At 44.5% G+C, this 22,148-nt stretch overlaps 1 protein-coding gene across 1 annotated transcript in view; it reads right to left on the reverse strand.

Annotated features, from left to right (window-relative positions):
* EXT1 (exostosin glycosyltransferase 1) overlaps positions 1–22,148 on the reverse strand; it is a 285,489-nt gene that overhangs the window by 32,614 nt on the left and 230,727 nt on the right. Inside the window, exons 2-3 of the mRNA XM_060611192.2 lie at positions 2,936–3,029; positions 607–714 (exon numbers count right to left, since the gene is read on the reverse strand). Coding sequence (XP_060467175.1) covers positions 607–714; positions 2,936–3,029 — 202 coding nt within the window. The remainder of the gene's footprint in view (positions 1–606; positions 715–2,935; positions 3,030–22,148) is intronic.

The raw sequence follows: 22,148 nt of genomic DNA on the forward strand, positions 1-22,148 counted from the left end.
GTTCTTGCTACAGTAAAATAAAATAAAATAAAGTAAAATAAAATAAAATAAAATAATAAAATAGAGATCCAAATGGCAAAAAAATACATTTAAAAAACCAATTTTATCAGAGGCCGCTCTTTTAAATATACATGTTAAAGATTAACACTGCTCAGGCTCCCAGACCAGATCATTTGAGCAATGATAACACTAATTATACGAATCAACCCTAGAGACCTCCCTCTTTCTGAAAATTAATCTGAAGGCAATTACAGAAACAAGGGAAAGGAATATGGAGTGGCAGGATGGTACAAAAGCTCTCTTGTATCATTTCTAAAACTCCTGGATAGGGAAGAGGATGGATGTACACCCCTTCTTCCTTTCAAGTTCATGCCCTTCACCTGCCACTTCTCCTTTTCCAAATATATTCCCTAGACCTGGGCGGATTTTGTGTTGGAAAGTGAACAATGTCATATTAAATGACTTCATATTCGCCACGACACAGGCAATTTTCTCCTGATAAAATTTCTTTTATAGAGCTGACCTTTTGGATTCATCTTCTTTGAAAGTTTGGACGGCGGCAGCAATAATACACTCATCTGCTGAAGGCTGGAGCCCCTTCCTTACCTGTAATAACAATCTCTCATCGCCTATGACGGCAGCTTGGTTCCAATTAATCACTTCAGAGAATGGCAACTCCCATCCATTGCTGAGCATCACAGGGACACAGGCAGCCTGGGTGAGCAAGGGGGCATTCATGAGTGTGAAGGAAGCAGCAGGGGGACATTCCAATCAGAGGTGACATCAGTGCAAATTCAATTACTGGCATTTCTTGCTTGGATCATTGCATGGATCCTGGACTGCTTAGTCCAGAAGAAAAGTAAACTTACGGGGGTGCCTGGGTGGCTTAGCTGGTTAAACTTCTGACTCTTGATTTTGGCTCAGGTCATGATCTCACAGTTTGTGAGTTTGAGCCCCATGTCAGGCTCTGTGCTGCGGGTGCAGAACCTGCTAGGGATGCTGTCTCTGTCTCTCTTGCTCTCTCTCTGCCCCTCACCTGCTCATGCTCTCTCTCTCTCTCTCTCTCAAAATAAAGAAAGTTAAAAAACCAAAAAGGAAAAGTAAGCTTATATGAGTTATCAAGTCATGTGAAGGCTGTACATATCCAGCCAAGATTTTAATGTTTGCAAGTCTTGCCCTCAAATGCTAAAACCCCATTTCTATTCTAGTACATGGTTTGGCTGACCTTACCTCCATGGAGACGGCTGGCCTTGTTTGAGAAGTTTTATTGATGTAACAAAATCGTGCACCAACAATATCCTAGCATAAAACCAACCTTGAATATAAACAGTTTTGTCAATGTAACTGCCACAAGTCTGCTTGTGAAGTGGCTTATCCCACTGTCAGGTGCAACAAAGAGCAAAATGGGGCTTGGCATTCCTAATGAAGCTTTTTGTGGACTTAACTATTACAGGGTGTTCACCTTTCCCTTGCTGTGCAAACATCTGAGCCAGAACCTTGTTCCGTGTCACTGTGGAGGGATCCAAACTACTGTCGTAACAATGTACTGTCTGCACAGTGATCTGACAGCCAAGAAACGCCAGGCTAAGGACACGGGTCTGGTTCCAAAGCAGAGAACAATTTGCTTCGTGCCACATCTGAATGAGGCTACCAGAACATTAGTGACCGTATGCTTCACGGAACACAGAGCGCACTGGAAAGGACCTTAAAGAAAAGGAAGCTCTTCTGTTGAAGGACATGACAGAATGGTGTATGTTACGGAGTACTGTGCAAAAAGCATAGACTCTGGCAAGGTGCAGAACATAGAGGGGGAAGAACAGAGAGGCCAAGAGGTAAGGAGTGGAGGAGGAGAATCTCAGCTGGGAGCATGCTTTCTCGAGATCCAGGAGGGCTGGTTGCAACTCTCAGGTGGTTAATGTCGGACGAGTGTCTCATCTGGTGAGGCATTTCTGCAGAGTGAGGTTAATGAGCAGAACCTCACACAGGCCCTGGAGCTGCAGAGCCTCAGAATAGCTGGGCCAAGTGAATAGCGTGACCCATTGTGCATCACTCTTGGAATTTAGAGGCACCAAGAGATGACTGAGGAGGATGAGCAGAAAAGACAATTTGCTTTTTTTTTTTAATTAAAAATTTTTTTTTAAACATTTATTTTCAAGAGACAGAGATCGAGTATGAGTGGGGGAGGGGCAGAGAGAGAAGAGAGAAGGAGACACAGAATCCAAAGCAGGCTCCAGGCTCTGAGCTGTCAGCAGAGAGCCTGACATGGGGCTCGAACCCATGAACTATGAGATCATAACCTGAGCCGAAGTTGGACACTCAACTGATTGAGCCACCCAGGTGCCCCAAGACAATTTATTTTTTGGAAGCACCACCAATAAGCCATTTTCTTTCTTTTTCTTTTCTTTTCTTTTTAATGTTTACTTTTGAGTGGGGGGAGGGGCAGAGAGAGGGAGACAGAGGATCTGAAGCAGGCTCTGCACTGACAGCAGAGAGCCCGATGTGGGGCTTGATCTCACAAACTGTGAGATCATGACCTGAGCCGAAGTCAGATGCTTAACCAACTGAGCCACCCAGGTGTCCCCAATAAGCCATTTTCTTAAGCCAGGGCTCTTGAGACCGGCTTCCAGGAGCAGAATAGTGTCTGCAAGGCTGCTGTTGGGCAGTCAGATCCACCCTCTGTCGGCAAACATGTCTCTGAAGAACACCTCCTCCCTGGTGGTGAACCGTTTAATCTTCTCAGGTCCAAAGACAATTAGTGAATCCTCTTTCCGCCCCATCTCTTATAAAAAATGTCACAGACTTTCTTGGGGAAACAGATTCCAGGTGTTCAAGGCAAACTATGCATTCTGCTTAGATCCCCGCAGAAAGGTTAAGGTTAAATCCACCCTGACTTCAGTCCTCAGCCCTATTCTGGGGAGGTCTTAGGGTCTCTTACCTGCAGAGCCTCCAGGAACCTGAAGGACCCAAGCCTGCGACCACGAGGAACCAGACAGAAAGTGGCATTGTGCAGCATTTCCCGATAATCATACCTAGAAGGAGAGGAGGAACAATCAGGAACAATCAGCAGACGAAGACCCGTGAGGAGTGGCAGGGTGAGGGGAGGGGACGGTGACCATCTGCGGGTGTATACCTAACATGGAATTACCCAGAGCAGCTCAGGAGACACGCTGGGCAGGCAGTTCTCACTTTCCCTTTGGGGAGTGGGGGGTGTTGCATGAACAACAAATGTGAACTTTCACGAGGGGCAAAGTAGTTAGGGTGTTTTGCAAGCAGTACATGAAAGGCAAGTCTGATGTTCCCAGTAACAATTTGGCTTGCCCATGGTTTGCTTCCAAAAATCAGATTTTTTGTGTCTTGATGAAATGTCTTGTCCCCATGAGCTTAAAAGCAAAAGATCACAACGAGTAGTTCTTGTTTAATGCCATGTCATTCAGCAAAACTAAGACAGTCCTTGTTCCCCACCCCACAAAACCATGCTGTTAAAACCTACCCAGGAAACCTCCATTACAAGCACAGAACATTTACTTTCTCCTTCAAGCTGGAGTTTCTACGTTTAACCAAGAATATGCAGCGACGCCAGACAAATACTCATATATAAGAACGGATAACATAACTTACAGGGGAAACACAAGAGAGACAGAAGGAGCTGGCCTAAGAAATGTGAAAATAAGAATAACAGGAGAAAAAAAAAGCATAGCGTGGGGTGCGGAAAACCAGGGTGCAGAAGAGAGGATTGTTTCTTTTACTCAGATACCACTTGACGGTACAACACGGTTCTTGCGCTTGAAAAAAGGCAAAATATAACATGAGCGCCGGCTGTCTCTTTAGGCTGGGGAAGTGCAGGAAAGGCGACAGGCATTTCATTTTGTTTAGGGATATCCCCTTAAAAGTGGCTTCTGCAAACACATTCCTAAACATGCAGTTTCAGGTTCATTATGAGTTTAAGCAAACTTGGGAAAGCAGAAATGGCTCGTGCCCTGTGCAAGCCTAGATTCTCAGAGCTAAGATGAAATCACTCTCATTTTTCAAGAGCTTGCAATGCTCGGCAGACAGGTGTGACTTTGACAGTAGCATATGTCACCAGCATTTTGTGACTCTAATAGTCTAATTTAATCATAGCCTGAAGGCATCGGATTCTTCCCTCCTCGTTTTGGGATACTGATATATACATTTATATTTTTAAAGTCCACATCTATTTTTATATTCTCATACAAACTAGGCATATGGGAGTAAGCCAATTTTCAATTATAAACCCGTCATTAAGAAGAGACATCATGCAAAGGACCATTTGCTTAAACAAGCTTGTACAACTAATTTGCACAAGAAAAGGTCACCATGAATGGATTAAGATTATCTCCATTGAGAGTAAAATAAAAACCCTTGCTGCATTAATTAAACTGCAAAATAGACTTGAAAGTAGAAAAGATTTTTAAGAGGGCTCAAATTTGGCTAAATAAGAAATATTAAATTATGATGGTAATGCCTTCTCCTTTGCTCACCAAACACGGGAAGTAATTGATAAGTATCTTCAAATTCAACTGTTAAAAAATGTCTGGCTCTCTCCCTTAACCGATGAAGAGGGAAATATGTGCACACACACATATACTTATAAAGTTTAAACTCAAATTGTTTTAATATAAAAAGGTCAAATATACTTCAGACTACAGCAAAGTTCAGTAAGTGCCCAGAATAGAAACCCCTGAGGGATTAGCACAGAAGGTCCTACACCCTCATCATTAGGCTGCTAAAAATGTAGAACCCTATTAATGTTCTGGATTGTAACAAGTTTCAAAGTTGCCAGTTGCAGAATTTACTTTGGGGAAGGAGTAGAGGTAGAGAGAAGGCAGAAAACTTACAGCAAAAAATTCACCTGACAGTTATTCTAGGGTGTTGGTTTTTAAGTGGTGGCACAGGAGTATTTGCTGATGTAGGGGATAAAGCTTACATGATTGAAGCTTGTGTTCATTCATACAGCAGGTAAAGGGAGATGTGGGATGAACATCCTTGCCACTAAGTAGCTGTGACATTAGGAATAAAACACATGAGCACTAGGAATAAAACACATGAGCACTCTGGGCCTTACTTTCCTCATCAGCAAAATGACTAGAGATTGTCTGAACACTCCATTATTCTTTATGTTATTTTTAGGTGAGGAAGAAGAATGTTCTGGGGTGCATGGGTGGCTCTGTCAGTTGATAAGCATCCGACTCTTGATTTCAGCTCAAGTCATGATCTCACAGTTCATGGGATGGAGACAGTGTAGGGCTCTGCACTGAGTGTGAAGTCTGCTTGGAATTCTCTCTCTCTCTGCCCCTCCCCCTGCTCATGGTCACACACACTCTCTCTCTCAAAATAAAGAAACAAACCTAAAAAAAAAAAAAAAAGAGAGAAGAATGTCCTTTCAGAATATCCCACTGCTCCAAAGGTTTCCAAAACCCTTGTATAAATGTATGTGTGCATATATATATATATATATATATATATATACATATATGCATATATATATATGTATAAATATCTGCTCATGTGTATACAATGTATGTTTAACACATAAAGACATATACAGAACATGTGCACACAAAACTTAGAACAATGATTTTCAGACTTCTAACCATGCTCTGTCCGTCAGCCAGCCTCTCTTTTGGGCTCTAGTGAGAGGGAACCTATGAATGGATAAGTGTGTTCTAACTGAGGGAGTAATGATACCCTGAAAGGGGGGGCAGTTTTCCCAGGCGGGCCGCACTTGTGTTTGGTGCCCTCCCACTCAGCCTTTCTGGGACCCATCTCTCCATTTTGGTGTTCTCACACACCCACATCTACCTCCTTCTCGATGCTTGAACTCATTCAATTTTTTAGTCACTGTCTCAAAAAACACTATGTCCCAGGCCCCGTTCTAGTCCTGCAGATGTTGTGCAGAGAAGACCCTTCTCCAGTCACTAGGCTTATCAAGGAATCATCAAGGAATCATCTGATAATTAGGAGAGACTGATCAGAACTCCAGGTGTAAAATTACCTGGAAATCTGCATTATAAAGTACACTCGAGAAGGCTGGCCTTGCAAAGGGAGACACTAAGGAACTCTGGACACTCTCCCTAACAAAACAACAATTTAACTGGTAAAAATTATTAAAAAAAAAAACCCCAAAACCAAAAACCTCATTCATTTAAATTTTCTGGAAATTGTCCCAAAGGTCTAATGACAAATGGAAAAACATTTGTTCGGGAGAAGCTACAGAATCTTGGCAAGAACACTGAGTGTCTGTGGCGTTTGAACCATGGTCTGCTCCATTACCAACCCCTCCCAGTTCTGCCTCATAGAAGCTCCATCTCAGGCAAGTTCAGTCAAGAAGGCTGGGCTCCTTCTCCCACAAGTTGCCATCAAGAAAGTGAAAAGACAACCCACAGCAAAAAGAAAATACCTGAAAATCATTGATCTGGTAAGAGACTGTTATCCAGAATATGTAAAGAATTCTGACATTCAACAATCAAAAGACAAATAATCCAATCTTAAAACAAGCCACGAATTGACTAGATATTGTTCCAAAGAAAATATACAAAATGCCAATAAGCACAAAGATCCTCAACACCATTAACCGTTAAAGAAATGCCAATCACCCACGAGGATGGCTATCATCAAAAGGACAGGTGAGAACAGGTGCTCATGAGGCTGAGGAGAAATTGGAACCCTCGCATATTCCTGCTGGGAATGTAAAATGGTGCAGTCACGTTGGAAAAAAGTTGGGCAGTTTCTTTTAAAACTAAAAGTGGGATTAGCATATGACCCAACAATTGCACTCTTGGGCATTTAGCCCAGAGAAAATGAAAACTTATTTTCACGCAGAAACTTGTCCATGAATGTTCACAGCAGTTTTATCCTTAATAGCCCCAAACGGGAAACTATCCAAATGTCCTTCAATGGGTGAATAATTCAACAAACTGTGGTACATCTACAGCCTAGAATACTTCTCAGCAATAAAACGAAATGAACTATCGATACACACAACATCCTCAAGGAAATTATGCTAAGTGAAAAAGCCAGTCTCAAAAAGGTGAATACTGCCTTATTTATTTATATAGCATTCGTGAAGTAACATAATTTTAGGGATACATAACAGATTAGTAGTTACCAAAGGTTAGAGATGGGGGAGAAGGACAGGCAGAGAGAGGACAGGTCAAGTGAGGGGGACGGGCTTCTCAGAGGGATGAATTCTCCCCTATTAAGTTTAGAAGTGTAAATCACATCAGAATCATAAACATCTTCAAAATGAGAGGTAATTAACACATGATATCCTAAGCAAAAAGGTAAGTAGATAGGGCAGGCAACTAATCTCAGACACCTTTCCACTTCAAGTCAATAAATGGTTTTGTTACCCTCTTCAGATGGGCATTAAGTTCCCCATTGTGTAGGTGGTGATACAGAAGTTAGAGCAGTTTTTATAAATGGCTGCAAAGAAAAACGCAATAAAGTGACACGGCCTGAATTTAACCTAGAAACCAGGAACCACTCTATGGCTTAATAATTTTCGCCTTAAAGTTGTGCCGAATAATGGATGGGATACACCCCATTTAAAATGGGCCCTGTAACAATGCAAAATTGAAGTCCTTCCCCCCCATATGAAACACATCGTAGCTGGCGGCAATTCAGTGTACCCGAGGAAGGGGGGATCAGCGTGGCAAGTGCAGGGTTCCCCAAGTGCCTTCCCCCACAGGAACATCATCCACACCCCCTGGGAACTTTGTGGAAATGGGAATGCCCAGCCCACCAAAGCCCACTGGTGTAGAAACTCCAGAGGAAGGGCCCAGAATCCTGTTGCCACAAGCCCTCCAGGCAATTAGGACGCATCCTAAATTTTGTGCGAAGAGCTCACAGAAAATTTGAGTTAAGAGGTCAGGAACACAAAGCTTTGTGGGTTAAGCAGCTTCAGACACAGCCAAACCTGGGTTCCCCTTTGCTATTTACAAGCTGGGTGATCTTGGGAAAGTTATTTGTCGAAATCTCAGGTTTCCTGGTGGGCAAATGGAGATACTTCTACTGTGAGGCTTAGCTGGTACAATTTAACTGAAGCACGGGCATATCCTAACCCATCCATAAATGGTAGCTATTATCATTACAGCTGAAGGAAGGCAACAGAATATAATGGAAAACAAAGCCGACCTGAAAAGTTAGAGGACCTGGCTTGAGGAACCTGGGTTCTGGATCTGCCACTTCCTGTATGGCCCTGTGTAAAAGAAGTTCTCCATGCTTCAAAGCAGTTAAGATCAAATGAGATCGAGTCCGTGCCCTATAAACTGCAATGCACTAGGCAAACTGTAAGCTGTTGTGGTAAATTACATCGGGACGAGAGGAATAAAACCATTAAAAAAAAAAAAAAAAAGAACAATGAAAAAAGAAAAGAAAGAACAGATTCCCCAAGACAGAGCCAGAGACAAATGTGGAACAGACCCTTTAAAATAAAATGCAAACAGAAGCTGGGAATCACAACAGAACAGCAGCTTCTAATTGAAAGGATTTTGCCTTATTTTCAAAAGCTACACAGACACGGATGCTGCCGGTGCAGCGTGCCCACCGGCCGTCCCGTGCTTCCCTCAACCCCTCTGTAGCACACAGAGTTGCCATGTGAGCCTGCTTTTTGCTAATCAAAGAATCAAAGAGGGTAGGGAAGAAGCCAAGCGATCCAGCCTCTCATCTCTGTAGTCACGCAATTCCAGTCTCCCCGTGATGTTGCTACAGTTTGTCTCAAGTATTTATTTATAAAGTGAACATCTACGCTATCTGTTCCCTCCAGTCCCCATCCTCATAAGTACTTAATCTTCTTTGCTTACACCCAGGTTTGAACTGTATCCTTTAGGAGAAAAAGAAAGAAAACAAAACCAATGTATGGCCACTGTAGTTCCATTAAGTACATTGGATGAGGGAAATAAAACAAGGTCCTTAGCACCTCCCCTGTGCTTTCTTTCACTCACTCAAACAACGTTAATTAGCTGAATGCCTACCATGTGTCACGCACTCCTCAAAGAACCAACGGTCCAGGGAAAAGGCAGATGTGTTATCAACTGATTGTTATTCAGTGAGGGAATATGATGATCAATGATTATTATTTATCGGTAGGATGGAGGCTTGAGGTGGAGATTATGCAGAGAAACAACAGCGACAACTTGGCTTTGTGGGGAGACTGAGAAGCAGGGATGCCTCCAGGAGGAAGGGAGACGGAGCTAATTATTAATGGAAGAGCAAGAATCAGCCTGGTAAGGCTGAGAGGAGGCAATCGGCATTTCTGGGGGTAGAAACAGACAGCGGGAACAAACACCAAGATGAGAGAACCCACCAAAGTTCGGGGAGGGCGAGGCAGTGGGGGAGGGAGGAGGGGAGTGAAACTACCAGTAGGGCAGGGTCCCACTGGGAGGACAATGTGTGGTATCTCCTGGAGCTCAGACATAATCCTGTGTGGTGGACTGAGTCACTGAAGGGCTCAAGCAGAAGAAGGACATGCTCCCAATGGCATTCTTACAACTTGATAGAACACAACTTCACAGGCCAGTGCTTAGTGCAGACAGTCTGATAACCTTGCCAACAATGCAGGTCACAACTATGGAGCCATAAAGGGCTCCAATTCCACGCTTTCTGATACCAAAGAGCCTCTGCCTTCCACCACACCATGCTGCCTCTTTGGTCAGCTCACACAAATGCAAGGTCTGAAAGTACATTTCTTTCTTTCTTTTTTAGTAATCTCTGCACCCAACATGGGGCTCAAACTCACCACCCCAAGATCACGAGTCACGCTCTCCACTGACTGAGCCGGCCAGGCGCCCCTGAAACATTTCTTATGGAGCGAATCCCTAAGCAGTTCATCTAGTCAAGCACTGGTAACAAGTGGCTACCACTAAGAGGACCCTTTCTCCTCTATTCAAAGCCCTGCATCATGTCACGTGAGCAATTCGGTCCAAGATGGTGCTCTGTTTTTATTCACCATGTTGCCTTAGAACCTTTCTTGGACTTCACAGATTCAACACGTAAAATTTCAATGACTTTTGAGAAAACCCAAAGCCCATAACACGTAATAACATGAAATTGGCCCAAGACACAAATTTGAACTGAGAAACATACCTTTTAGTCAGAAAATGGGTCTAGTTGGCCGCTACAGTATGGCTATCTGTTGTCACGTAAGCATACATACAGAGGAGAACAGGCCCCCGTGGTCTTTGAGAATTCATGGGAAACGCTAAGCCTCAGTTTCTTCACCACTTGCTCACACAGCTCTTGTGCACATGAATGAACTCCATATGCTCCAGTGTCGGGTAAATGACCAGAGCTATACTAATGTGTGGTGCTGGCCCAGGCTGACCAGATTGGCTGCAGCCTCAGGGACATTTACTGCCCCGCAGCCGGAAGGCACTTGCTGTGCAGGTGCTGTGGTTCCTCACATGGGTTACTCTTGCCTGGAGCGCTGCCTGCTGCCAGAACCTCAGGGGCACCCGGTCATGCCATTGGTTAGGATGTGATTTCTCTTTAATGCTTCTCAAAAGGATGCTGCTGGCCCCAAGTTTTCCAATGCAGAGAGCTGTGGTTGGCTACAAGGAGGGACATGCATCTACATCCATCCTTCACACCTGAAGGGCTATCCGCAGAAGACCATCTCCTCTTTACTGTCCATTTAAAATCCATTTCAGGGGCGCCTGGCTGGCTCAGTCAGTGGAGCATGTGACTCTTGATCTTGGGGTGGCACGTTTGAGCCCCACGCTGGGTGGAGAGACTACTTAAAAATAAAGTCTTAAAAAAATCCATTTCAATGTAGGGAAGGGATGGAGGTTAAGGTTTTGCAGGCTCTCGTTGGGGCATGAGGCCCCATGGGAAGCCGGACTCTTGCACACATTTTCTCACCTAAGCCTCGCAGCCACACTAGGAGGTAAGTATGGTTATGCCAGCTTCTCACAGGGAACAGGAGTCAGAAGACACTTGGAATCCAATACCCCGTCTGAACACGCTGGATCCTAACCCCATATCATGTCAAAATTCCCTTACACCATCTTTACCCTAGCTACTGACAGCTCAGAACTCTAAACCTGGACCATGTGGTAATCGCCACCTGCACATACTAATGAATACAACAAGTGCTAGATGCATCTCTTATTTCAAGATGGGTAGAAGACCATCTTGGTTCCCCGTCATTAAATAGCAGCACAACGGCTAATATGTAAAAGTGATAAAATAGGACCATTGTGAAAGGTAACATTACAGTAATGACCACCTGCCCCCCTCCCCCACCACATACACATGCTGATTACATGTTCCTTGCGTGCAGGGCAGCAACCTGTGCTCATTATTGTACTTTATCTCTACAAGCACATGTGAAATGGCCCCATTTTACAGATGATGAAGTACAGTAGTAAAAGTTTTATGAGACTTGTAGAAGGAGGGCAGAATCCACAATATGCTCTGTTGTCTCTCAGGGCTGCCTAGAAGGAAGGAGTAACACGGGGACAGCAAAGGTGAAAACAAAGAATTTCCACCACATTGTGCCAGGTGACGCTGATCTCAGCTGTCTGGCGGGGTGAGGTTTTAGAGCACCGGCTTCTGTGCTCAGCAATAGCCAAACTCAAACGGCTCCAAGATAAATGCAATTCCAGGACATGTGGGTCTCATCAATTCTCTGGTTAGAAATAAAGCACTTCTGGAGCACTTGGTGGCTCAGTTGGCTGAGCCTCCAACTTCAGCTCAGGTCATGATCTGGTAGTTTGTGAGTTCGAGCCCTGCATTGGGCTCTGTGCTGACAGCTCAGAGCCTGGAGCCTGCTTTGGATTCTGTGTCTCCCTCTCTCTCTGCCCCTACTACCTGCTTGCACTCTATCTCTCAAAAATAAACATTAAAAACAAAAAAAAAAAAAAAAAAAAAAGAAAGCATTTCTGAAAATGCTACACAAAGTGCTACCTGGGTACAGGGGGACAGAAAAGGGAGAGGCCATAAAAAAAGCCAGCAGCAACAATGACCTCAGGTGGATAAATGGGTCCACAAGAGGTACACCAAGGTCTTGGCTGCAGGAGCTAAATGTCTTCTCAGTTCCCAAGGGCCACTGGGAATCCCGAGGTCATTATCTTACCATTAACTTTTCACCAGGCTCTGCACCAGGGAGACGGGCCAACAGGAGCGGGGCCAGGAAGTGTGGACCAAAGCTGAGAGTGCCAGCACGGAGTATCCGTTCTAAATGGCAGCTCCCTGCGCCACCCCCCAGCGTTCCCCCCCCCCCCCCCCCCGGACAAGCCGAGTCTTAGGGAGCAGGAGCAGGGGCACGTCCCCTCAGCATGCCCCTCCTTCCTTCCTCTGCTTTACATGCATTGCTGGAGGAAGCCTCGCTGAAACCCTGAGTCTTGGCCAGAGACCCTCTTGCTGCTCACCCAGTGCCCTGGTCTGACCTGTCTTCCACTCACATTGTATTAAGTTGCCTGTTTTCTTGTTTTCCTTTCATTGGACTCCAGGAGACAGGACCTCGGTCCTACTTGCTGTTGAACCAGCCCTTCCCCCAGGGCCTGGCCCTACAGGAGCCACTTGAAAAATAGTAAATGGATGGAAAGTGTCAGCATGCACTGGTTTGTATTTCGGGTGCAGCGGGCGCGAGATCAACAGAGAGACCAAGAGACGCAAGCCCCTCTTCATTATGATCATCTCCATTTAGCTGTAACAAACATTTCTGTGTGTGCCTGGTCTTCCGAGGACGACCTGCACTTCTCTGTTGAGGCTGAGCCCAAGCTAGACAGTGGAAAACAGGGTCTTTTATTTAACTATTTTTTTCTCTTCCTTTTGTACATTTTCTATCCCTTCTTCTTTGTCTTTATTTCTAAAGGCCTGGCAGTTTGTTAAAAGTTTCATTTTCTTTCTGCACCGTGGTGAGGGTGGGGGATTTGTGTTTCACCAGCCCTGATAAATAGCATTATTTGCAAATCGAGTCAAATGTATGTGCAGTGCTATTCAAAATGAACCTTCTCCTGGTCTTCCTCCACGTCTGAGCTGAAGGAAAAAAACCCCAAAAACCAAAAAAACAAACACGGTCCACCATCCTCCTGGCTTCATCACGACAAACACTGCTTTGGTCCAAAGGCAAGGCCTCCCCATCCCCCAAAGAAAACTGGGCTCAACCTAGTGTTCTGACCACTTCCATTCTTGAGCCAAAACATTCTTTCCTGCCCAGCCGGACTTGGTCAGCCCTGGGATTAGGAGGATGTCTGGAATTCCTTCTGGGCTGTTCTCATCACCACGGAGTGGCTGCCCAGTGGTGAATACGACATGCCCTGCATTCTTTGTCAGCCCTTAAGCCTTTCGTCTGGTCCTTGCACTTAAGTGATTATAAAATACCTTGAGAATCCAATTACAGTTAATGAAATAACAGCTGGCTCGGCCAACCTCCCCTTCCTAAGTCTGCTCCTATTTTTGCCATTCCTGAGCGTCTACCTTCTGACTTTGACAGTCAGGGCCAGCTCACTACTGGGACTCTTCATGCTGAATAAGCAAATGAGGTCTCAGAATTCTGCACAGGTGAAGACGGTGCATCCTCAAGAAATTATGGGACACCAACATAATATGAAAGCTGCGTGAAGCTAGTTGACTAGGGAAAGTTTATTCTTTCCCTCTGGGTATGAGAATATATAAATGTCCAGGTGCATATGGGTCCATGGGACATACAAATGTGTGTTATGGTTAATGACCTGACGGTGCATATTGTTTATTTACCAGAACACCCTCCCATGAGGGGTTGGTCATTGGAGACTGGAAAGGCCCATAAACTCAGATTGTGCCATTTCCTTTGGAAGAAGAACTATAGTGCCCTGGGGGATAGAGTCTGAGCTCAGCGTCACCCCTCCTTCCTCCTCCAGCTGGCTCTGGTCAGCTCAGCTCCCCTTGAGAAGCTAGCCAGCTCCTAGGTGGCCTCATTTTGGGAAGAGGCTGTGAAACAGAGGAAATTTAAGCACTTAATAGGGGAGGGGTAGACCAGATGGCCCTAAGATGCCTTCTTGCTCTGATATTTGTTCACTGGACACATGAATCCTGAGCAACTCCTCTGTGCCAGACAGCACACTGCGCTCAGGGGAAACAACGGTGCCCTCAATGGTTTTTGTAATTACACAGGACCCCCCGGTCTCTTCACGCCCTTCCCTAGATCTCCCTTAATTCTATTCCTTTGGGTCTCCACATGAACAGAGCAATAAGAAGCATGCTCTGGTTCATGTTAGTTTCAGGTCAGAGTAAGTTCAATCTTTATGGGTTCAATCCATAGAGCGACCAAAGTTACCCTTAAAATGTTAACTCCAAGGCTGAAAACCCCCCAGTGGCTCCTCATGGCACTTAGAATAATATTCACACCCCTTGCCATGGCCAACAGGACTCTGTGAGAACTGGCCTCTGCCCACAGTTCAGACTGCCCTTCTCCTCACTCACCAGCTACTGCTATACTGCCCTCTCAGCTTCTTTACACACAAATCACTCATCATCATCTCCTGGGCTTGTACTTGCTACGCCCTCTGCTGGGAACATTCTCCCCAGTCTGCCCCAGATGCAAATTAGCCTTCAGATAAACAGTACGTCTTCAGAGAGGCCCTCACAGACTAGCCTGTGTTCCGAACACTCACTGTCCCATTGCTGTGTTTCATCTCTGTCTTAGGATTTACTACCGTCTGAATTCACCCGTTTTGTTGTTTTACAGGGTCACTCTCCTTCTCCCTAAATATAATATATATTATATATATATAATATATATATGTGTGTGTATAATATATATTATATATATAATGTATACATTATATAATGTATATATATTATGTATATATATATATAATGTATATAATATATAATGTATATATTATACACACACATATATATACACACACATATATTATACACACACACACACACACATATAAATATATACACACACACACACACACACACACACACACACACACACACACACAATGAGGAAAGGGGTTTACCTGCTCTTATTCAGCCCCTAGACCTGTGCCTGGACCGTAGTGACCTTAAGAAATATTTTTTGTTGGGCTGCCTGGGTGGCCCATTCGGTTGAGCGTCCGACTCTTGATTTCAGCTCAGGTCATGATTCCAGGGTTGTGGGATCGAGCCCAGTGTCGGGCTCTGCAGTGAGTGTGGGACTTGCTTAGGATTCTCTCCCTCTCTCTCTCTGTCTCTGTCTCTCTCCCTCTGCCTCAACCTGGATCATGCTAACAGGTTAAAAAAAATTTTGTTGTTGCATAAATACCGTATCTCTCATTCCTCAAGGGATAATACTCACGAGGCCACAAAGTGTCCCAGTTGCTGGCCATGCTTGTGGCGATAACCCACAGGACAACCTTCTAAAAGAACATAGAGAAGTTCTTGTTTGTCTTTTTTGTGTGTGTGCAATACCAGCCTCATCTCTCCGGTTAATGTTAAGATTCATCAACTGCTCTAAATGCCATCTGCTATGAAAGCAAGATCTCATTAAAAATGTCTGTGGAGAAAAAAAATTTTTTTGTAAAGAATGTCTTTAAGAGAGGCTTATGTAGAGTGATAGGATGAAACCTGCATGAACAAATATTAGAAACTATAGTTTCTGGTCTTGACTTTGTCATTAATGGCTTGATTTTAAGCAAGGCGCTTTGGTTCTAAATGCACGCTTGTTTGTAAGATGGTGCAATCATACTAGTCTTGCCTGCCTAACGAGGTCTACTGATGATCTAATGGGACAGAGTGCATGAGAAGTTTATGGAAACTAAAGCACCTGGCAACATCAGGGAACACAAGGAAAGAGGCTTCTTGGAATGGTCTGCATATTGCGAGGCATAATGGAGAGGATGTCAGAGGTTTGGTGCTGTTTCGTTTCCTTTCCTCTTTTTTGAGTCCCAATTATTATGGCCTCCACCCCAAGCACATTCAATGCTTCAGAAGTGCAGGTCATTCTCCAAAGGAAGCATCTGGAATAGCTAATTTGTTACCAAAGCCAATGATGAAACACGCAGGACCCTAAAAGGGTCTGGAAAACCGGCCTTGATTCCCAGTGCTCTTCTGTGTTAGTTTTCAGCTATTAGCCAATCAGCCTGTTTTCAGAGTATGAATCTGTAATGAAGATGGCTCAGAACTCTTGGCTACAGGGCCCTTAAAGAGAGAGCAATTCTGTCACATGGAACCTCTTGTTGCTTAGTTTCCACTAAGGTATCTTGGCTTTTAAATAAACCGTCAAGTAAAACTTGGCATCAAAACACAAAGTGAGTAACTTCCTTTGTAGAAGAGCTGACAGCTCAGCGGTGTGTCAGATAGATAGCTGCTAAGAGTCAGCTCCAAAGGCGGCTGCATCCTCTCTGGAAGGGAGCTGGTACCATAAACTGCCTTCCTTGCTTGGGGTTAAGTCAAAGCAAAATTTAGGGATGCTCTTTATGGAAAGTTAACCTTGCAACGCCGATCGACCACATCCCTCTTCACGAGTGTTGGTTTTGGAATTATAAAAGTTTTGGAGGTGTGAAAACATAATTGGAAAACTTTTTTTTTCCTGCTTAAAGGGCTAATTGATTTCACAGGTGTTTAATTATCATTTGCTGTGAGATAATACCTTGTAGTGCCATAAAAAATGGATTTAATTTTCGAGTGCCTGCAAAACCATTGCCAAAGCCAAGTGAGAGCTAAAGCTAGATAATTATTCTATAAATCAAACACACTGCCTCCTTTCTTTGAAATTTTTAATACTTGGAGATAATGATATCTGACAACCTTGAAACTAACATGAAAAGGATTTTCCTGCCAAGTGCCGAAAGGCGACCATCACAGCATTTTAGGTGGCCTGGTTCATTAACAGTGACTCAGACAGCCTTAAGGTCCTGCCTGTGGGCTTCCAAGACATGCCAAGGGTAAGGGCAATGGTGTATGTCATGACACAGTAGGTCTCTACCAAGATCAAATGGCCACACGTCCAATAAGGTCTACAACAACAACAACAACAACAACAACAACAACAACAGGGATAAAACCCAAACCACCATTACCACCATTAGCAAAAAAAAAACTGCCTGAAAACAACTGTAACTCTCTAAGGCCAAACTCAGAGTCCTGGAACGTGGCAAGCGGAGGTTTTTCAACTTGATCAATGAATACTTTCCTATCTTATGCTTGCGGCACAACACTTGTGCTTTCTGTAATAACAAGGGAGAGAAATCATGAAATCAAAAAAATGTTAACAGCTAGAAGGCACCACAAAGATCATCCATTCCAAACATCCCAGATGAAAAAAGCGAAGCTAGGAAGAGGTCAAGTAACTTGCCCAAGATACTACCACCAGGGGCAGAAGCAAGATAAAAAGGTTAGTTCAGAGCAAGCGGAGAAAGAAAGAGACAGCTTGAAAATAGATTTGGAGTTCCAATCTCATCCAAACTCTAAAAATAAAAGAAGGAATTTTTTAAAAGAAAAAAAAAATTCATTCTGTAAGAGGAGTGGCTATTTCTTCAACAGAGCCCAGTTTCCGTGGAAGTGCCGAAGTTGCCTTAAATAACCGTATGGGAGTTTTAGTTGGTGCCACGTTAAAAAAATTTTTTTCTCCAACTTTTATCCAGAAGCTGCTGCAGTCGTAATATGTTCCGTTGATTAAGTGTGCTTAAATGCTTTAACAAAGCAGGGCAATCTGGTGGGGCACACACACACGGCCAGCATTAATTTAATACCTGTATACAGTGTGTGCATACTGGCAAATCACCATACAGTACAGATTTTCAGGTGGCCCAAGCTGGCCTTTACAGTAGTGGTTGAGGTATTAGAAGGCAAAATGCAGCATAACTGGTGTCACTCCTGGACACTGTGCTTGGGTCCTCATAGTAAAAATGGGAGCCCAGTACACGTAGGCAGAGCAGGGAGGGCAAGAAAACATGGGTCCCAGCACAGACTAAAAGGGGTTGGATGGACAAGCATTCAGGGGGACTGGCTTGGAATTGCAATGGAATTCTTGCTATCGATAAAAATGATGATGACAATTAGGGGCGCCTGGCAGCTCAGTCAGTTAAGTGTCTAACTCTAGATCTCAGCTCAGGTCATGATCTCACAGTTCTGAGATTGAGCCCCATGTTGGGCTCCATGCAATTCTCTCTTGCTCTCTCTCTCTCTGCCCACCTCCACCCCCACCCCCCCGTTTGCCTGCTCGCGTGCTCTCTTTCTCTCTCTCTCAAGAAAAAAAGATAACAATTAGAGCTAACATTTCTTGTGAGCTTCTTACATGCTCAACCTTCTGCAAAGCACTTTATATCTGGCCATTTGATCTTCCAACAACCCTGTGAGGTAGATAATATTATGTCTCTTCCTTTATAGAAGAAGGAATTGAGGATTATACCTAAGTTGTCTAAATTCACTTAATAAGCAGGCAGGTAGAATCTGAACTCAGGCATTCTTTTTTTTTTTTTTTTTTTTTTTTAACATTCATTTATTTTTGAGAGACAGAGAAAGATGGAGCATGAGCGGGGGAGGGGCAGAGAAAGAGGGAGTCACAGAATCCGAAGCAGGCTCCAGGCTCTGAGCTGTCAGCACAAAGCCCGATATGGGACTCAAACTCACAGACCGTGAGATCATGACCTGAGCCGAAGTCAGACGCTTAACCTACTGAGCCACCCAGGTGCCCCTGAACTCAGGCATTCTGACTGGAGGGCCCAACTTAACATATAGTAGCACAATATCTTGCTTCTATAATGCTTCTTGGAGATGGCCCAGGGACTAGCTAAGTGAGCTCTGTCTTGAGAGACACCATGAGAACCACTATGGAATCTTCTGGGCAGATTCATGGTCTTTTGGCTAGAGACAGGCCTGGCACTGCACCAGTTCTTTTATCTGGCTCTGAATTAGAGAAGGCATCCTTCCTGAGGTCCCCTCCCAAGAGAAGTGTTACTCCCAGATCCTGGGGAGCAGACAGAGCAGGTGAGAAACAAACGGCTGCCCGTCTGCTATATTTTATCCCGGTCAGGACCAGTGTCAGAACAGTGAACCTCAAGGCCTCTTTCTAAGAACTTAGATAAGTTTACATCCCCAATCCACCACAGGGCTTTGGTACCAAGACCCACAATGCATCCTTTGGTTACCTAGGAAACTGTGTGGAACCCCTCCTATGTGTGCAGGTCCCTGGAACTCCTACGTGTGCAGATCCCTAAGGCCATGTGAACGGGACAGGGAAGAGACACAAAATGAACACTATAGGAGACACTGGCATCTCGCTCATTCACTTATTCATCCATCCACCCATTTACCAATAATGCTTCTTGTGAAGCCACCTGAGAACCAGGCATACTGCTGTTAGGAGTGGGGAATACATGGGGAGCAAACATTCATCATCGTCATCATGGCATTTCTTTACCTTACAGAATTTCCAGTCTTGTTGGGAGGGCTGATATTAAATATTTATTTATTTATTTATTTATTTATTTATTTATTTGAGAGAAAGAGAGAGAGCATGCACATGAGTGGGGGAGAAGGATGGGGGTAGGGAGGGGGAGGGGAAGACAGAGAGAGAGAGAGAGAGAGAGAGAGAGAGAATTTTAAGCAGGCTCCATGCTCAGTGTGGAGCCCAATGTGGGGCTTGATCCCACAACCCTGGGGTCATGAGCTAAGCCAATAGCAAGAGTTGGCTGCTCAAATGACTGAGCCACCCAGATGCCCCGATATTAAATAATTTTTAATCAGTTCAAAGGATAGTCTAATGGTTCTACAAGAGCACATAAAAGAGGAGAGTGACCTTGTCAGGAGGAGGGGATTGAGCTGAGACCCCATAAGGGTCAAGGAGGCCTGGGGTTGAGATGAAGTGCTATGGGCAGTGTTGACAGAAAACTGTCAAAGGCCATGGATAAATTTAAAATACGTTTGGGCAAGCAAAAGACACATACTACATCCTGTCATCTCAACAAGTCAAAAACGTGACAAAGATGAACTCTTTAGATGTGTGTGTAAAACAAAGGTTGGGGCTTCTTGCTGCCTGGAAACATGGAGTGGAACGAAGGATTGGCTGTCCGGACGGATAAGCACTTTCCGTGAAACACGCCCATTGTGCACAGCATTCTAGACACCACGCACCCTCTCGGCAATGGCACCGGGCAGCGGGTCTTAACTTGTGTTACAGAAGGAAGGCTGTGGCAGGAAAGAGCCTTCACATCTTGATTCGAGTTAACGAAAGCTACGTGGGACTGCTCTGTTCGTTTTACCTGCTCTTCCCTCCCAGGACCTGCCAACTCACCTATTATAGCACACTTTTGTGAGCCCCTTTTCCTGTCGTCACAAAATTCTACAAGCCTGTAGAGATTGTGCTGAGTCCCTAAATAATCATATTTTCACAGTAATTAAAAGGCAAATTCCCCAACTCCCTAAATGCTACGAGCAGCTTGAATGCCTGTATTTTGCCCTACCATCGAACATCTCCAGGGGGAAGGAAATCATGAGAGAAAAGGCAGAGGTGACACAGTCTCAGAAAAAGGCAGCCTCACAGTGCCGTCAAAGTGCATGGAGAGGAGAAGGCAGCCAGAGCTCCCACCGGGAGGGTGCACTTGGCCCCTGGGGTCTGGCTTCTGCCCGTCCTCCCGTGCTGACTGCTGTGTGGCCTGGCCCAGGGCCCGTGGCCGGGTGGGGGGTGGGGAGGGCTGTGAAGGCATCTTTCTGCCACTGTGATACATCCTTCCTGCTGATTTAATAGTCCTTAAGGTGAAGGGTGCAAGAGGGAATTTCAGTGATTAAGGCATTAGTTTGGATTGGAGCCGGGAACAAAAGAAAAGCCACAACTGGGCTTTGCCCAACAAAGACATGGCTTTCATGCATCTGCCTCCTAGACTCACTTAGGGATTACAGGACCTACCAAGAACCTCCGACACAGCAAAATAAAGATCGGATCGTGAAGTCAGACCAGAGCAAACCGCTGCCACCTGTATCTTTAAGGCTGCTAAGCCCTTAGGAAAGAATTGGAAGAAAAGGTTGGAGGGAAAGATATATATGTGTCTAACATCACAACATACATTCTCCATTCTTTAAATCAGAATCCTGCCTAGAAAAAGAAAGATGATGATGAGAGTCCAAGGAAAGACTCCCGGTAAAAAATAAATACTAAAATACAATAATGGTAAAAATATAACAATTGCTCCAGCTGACAGCACACGTGTATGCTAATAAGCACCATGCTAACTGCTTGACAGACGGGGGGTCACAATCGGAAGTCAGTACGATCACCGCCATTTTACAACTGAACACGGAGGCTGACAGAGGTTCGATAATCTGCCCAGAATTATAAAGCCGGTAAATAAAGACAATTAGAATTCAAGTGTGTTCTGAGAAGTTTGAGAACCTGCCTATTGTTCTTCAGCGGTGTTTTGTACTGGCAGTATTTGAGGTCTCCAGAAGAAAGAGGCATAGAGGAGATCTTTCAAAGCATCAGCACTGGAAATATTTTGATGCTTGTTCCAACAGGCAACTCCAATGAAGTATTACCAAACCTTAACATTCAGACCTTACATGCGCGTGGACGTTACAATGGCTTATTCTGAGGTTTTTCCCGATGGCTGCGTTCTGGTTAAGTTAATGCATTGGTTGCTTGGCTTTCCGTTTTTTACATCTCTGCTCTGAGAGGGTGCTAGGCACTCTCAGGTGTCTGAAATCATCCTGAACCATGAGAAACCAAAGTAAGCTACTGGTCTGTTCACTTTGCACTGACACCGTGAAATCCTCTCGTGCTAAACAACTCAGCTAAACACAAAGGCTCAGAAAACCCAGCTGCATTCAACTCCTTCCCCTTTGGGGATTGAGTGGAGACTACAGAATAACAGTGAGGAAGAGTAAGTTAACAACTACCTCATAATTTTTAAAAGAAGAAAAAAAACCCGTAATTGACAGCAAGTGGCCTTAAAACTTAAAATTAAGATGGTTTCATGCTTTTGCTATTTCTGATGTGGAAATCTGGAGGGGGTGGTGTGAGGTAAGATGCTTCTGGGTGGGTATGTTAGACAAATCCTTGGAAGGTAGCACAAGTTATAAAAAGCTACAAAATACCCACCTGAATTCAACGTTCAGACAGCGGCATCCCCAATACAACAGCAGCAGGGTGTCAGAAACGCTACCCACTTAGCCCTCAGCCCACAGACCTGCTGGGCAGCCTTTGCTACATCTCCTTA

Source organism: Panthera onca, chromosome F2 (assembly GCF_046562875.1).
Source record: "Panthera onca isolate mPanOnc1 chromosome F2, mPanOnc1 haplotype 2, whole genome shotgun sequence".
Lineage (NCBI taxonomy): Eukaryota > Metazoa > Chordata > Mammalia > Carnivora > Felidae > Panthera > Panthera onca.